The sequence below is a fragment of the Loa loa genome (assembly GCF_000183805.2).
Source record: "Loa loa unplaced genomic scaffold supercont3.715, whole genome shotgun sequence".
Lineage (NCBI taxonomy): Eukaryota > Metazoa > Nematoda > Chromadorea > Rhabditida > Onchocercidae > Loa > Loa loa.
In genome coordinates this window covers 1,913-4,982 of record NW_018108895.1, presented here as the reverse complement: position 1 = coordinate 4,982, position 3,070 = coordinate 1,913, and the positions used below count along the sequence as shown (strand labels likewise).

The 3,070-nt window shown below is 24.0% G+C and overlaps 1 protein-coding gene across 1 annotated transcript in view; it reads left to right on the top strand.

Moving 5' to 3' along the window:
* Positions 1-2,671, top strand: part of LOAG_18941 (rho GTPase-activating protein syd-1) — a gene marked incomplete at both ends in the record, with an annotated part of 7,399 nt that extends 4,728 nt beyond the window's left edge. The window contains 6 exons of the mRNA XM_020451603.1: positions 355-566; positions 734-901; positions 1,028-1,158; positions 1,323-1,591; positions 1,894-2,146; positions 2,583-2,671. Coding sequence (XP_020304600.1) covers positions 355-566; positions 734-901; positions 1,028-1,158; positions 1,323-1,591; positions 1,894-2,146; positions 2,583-2,671 — 1,122 coding nt within the window. The remainder of the gene's footprint in view (positions 1-354; positions 567-733; positions 902-1,027; positions 1,159-1,322; positions 1,592-1,893; positions 2,147-2,582) is intronic.
* Positions 2,672-3,070: the final 399 nt, after the last annotated feature.

Genomic DNA, 3,070 nt, shown 5'->3' with positions numbered 1-3,070 from the left:
ATGTAAATTGGTGAATGAATGCAGTGATGAATCATAAGAAATATTCTAAGCATTTAAATATATTAAATGCTTAGAAAAAAATAAAATTATCAATTCGAATGGTTGTACAAAATGCTAATTCCTTTACGTAATTATTAATTATAACGTAATAGTTATCATCTAATTATTAGCTCATAATTAGTTATTATTTTTAAATCATTAATACTTTTTCTTGTTATTTATCGTCTATTTATTCAATGGTTATCGTTTACATTACACACTTTCTACAATACAATTATATCTTTTTTCTTTGTTTTTTTTTTTTAATTTATAAATATTTTAATTAATATGATAAAATTTATTGTAAATTCATAGATTATCGAAGGACGAGGATTAAGAATGCCAGAAAAGCAAAAAGCATTTACGGAAGAAATGTATTGTGTATTGGAAGTAAATGAAACACATCGTGCAAGGACAGGTGTTTCAACAGCTGAGCAAAAATTTCGATGGCGTGAAACATTTGAAATTGATGTACAACATGCTACACATACAAATTTTTTCGTGTATTCTTGGCATCCACGATATAGGTAAAATTTATTTAAATTTAATTAAAATCTAGTTTTGAAATAAAAAGAGAGTGAGGAAAAAAAGAAGTGAGAAATGAGAAAGGAATGATGAAAGTTAATTTTTATTTATTGATGCATAAATTAATTTAACTCAAATACTTAAGCTAATTATCAGTGATATTATTTAGGCATAAATTATGTCATAAAGGATCATTGAAGCTATTGGAAGCATTTGTAGTGGATCGTTTGAATGGAAATAGAATGTTTGCATTAAATTTGGAACCAAAAGGTCAATTAATTGTTAAAATTGCTTTTCATAGTGTTGCTGTAGCATTTCGACGAATTGTTAATTGCAGGTTTGTCTTTCTTTCTATTTATTAAAATTATAATTATTTCAGTTTTGAATTTTCTTCAAGAATTAAAAGCTTAATTTTTTACCAACTGAATAACAATCTGTTTATAAATTGAAAATTTTCCTGCAGGTATGATGGATTATTTGGAATACCTTTGCAACGATTAGTTGCAAGAGAAGGACGTGAAACACCTCTGGTACTTTCACGTCTTTTACAAGAAATTGAACATCGTGGTGTTGATTATTCTGGTCTTTATATACGTATGTTTATTAATTTTTCTAACAAATAATTTTAAAATTTTTAAATTCACAAATTAAAAAAAATGTAATTATGCATAAATCAATATATAATATGGAATATATTGGAAAAAATTTTTTTCTTTTAAATTTAAAAATATTGCTTATTTATAGTTAAGATATTGCAGTATGTGGATCACTGGAGAAGAAACGTATGTTACGTGAAGAGTTGGAAATAAATGTGGAACGAGCACGATTAAACGTGGAAGCAGTTCCAGATACTAATGTATTAGCATGTTTGGTGAAGGATTTTTTACGTGAGTTACCGGAGCCCTTAATATCAACATCAATTTATAACATGATTGTGGAAGCATTTTCCGTTGCATTACCTAATGATCCACGGGGGAATCGTCGTTTGTTACTTAGAGTTATCGATTGTTTACCTGCAGCAAATAAGGTATATTTCAAATTTAATTTTCGATTTTCATTGCTGTTATTATTGTTATTGTTTAAATATTTATTCCAAATTTGGATTTATATTGTTTAAAATGCTGCAAATATATTTATTATCATATAATTCATCTTGTTAAATTTTTCATTTTGATATAGAATTAATGAGAATCTTTGACGAAAAAAATATATGACAATCGTATTCATTTTTGTTAAATTTGATCCGAAATGTAATATTATCAGTTAGCTAATTAATACTAATTAAAAAATACTAATTAATTATCATTATTTTTTTCTTTTTTTTTACAGAATACATTGATACAAATAATGGATCATTTAAAAATGGTGATGAGTTCGGAACAACATAATGGTATCACTGCTGCACGTTTAACGGATATCTTTGGTTGTTTACTTTTCTGTTCATGTAATGGAACAATGGAAAATAGTAGTACTGAAGATAGTAGTGGTATTTATCAATCAAAAACTATTATCAATCCATTAGATACAGATCAAGCAGCTCGAACACTTCGTTCATTAATTGATATATGGCCAAGTCGAGTTAGTAAGTCTAACTTATCATTTACTTTTTGTCCTCTTCTTAAACATAATAATCATTTTTATTTTAACACTTGTTATAAATGTAATTAATGTCTTTCTTTCTTTACCTTTTTATTTTTATTAAAATCAACTTTTAATTTTGAAAAAGAATTAATTTATCAAAAAAAAATTCGAGTTTCGAATTAAACAAAATAAATTTATAAAAGATCGGATTGAAATTAAATTTGTTTTTGAATTTAAAAAAAAGTAGAGAAGTTTTTAGACTAAATTTTTTTCAACTCTTTCTAAGAGTGAAAGTATTCTTTGAAATGATTTATTGTATTATTTGTTTGACATCTTTTTTTTTTCTTTTGTATATATCGTATCTAATGTATATGATACATTTTGATTTTCCTTAACACTAGATTTTTTATTTTTCTTTTCATTCAAAATTTTTGCAGATGGCAGCGAAAGTAGTAGTTCCGGTTCAGTCAGCAATAGTACAGATGTGACAAATACGATAAATCCGGTATCAGAATCTCAATGTTGATTAGGAACATATGCTTTATTACTTAGCAGTACCTCATTCAAATTATTAGTATAATAATCGCTACTATACCAATTTGATACTACTATTACTATAATAATACTATTTCATATATTACGATAATTACAATTATTTTCTATTACAATACTACCACTACTATTACGGTGAATGCTAACTGTTTATTATTATTACTATTATTATTGTTCTTATTATTATTACTATTATCATTATTACTATTATTATTACCATTATTATTATTATTATTATTATTATTATTATTACTATTATTGTTATTATTATTATTATTATTATTATTATTATTATTATTATTATTATTATTATTATTATTATTATTATTATTATTATTATTATTATTATTATTATTATTATTATTATTATTAT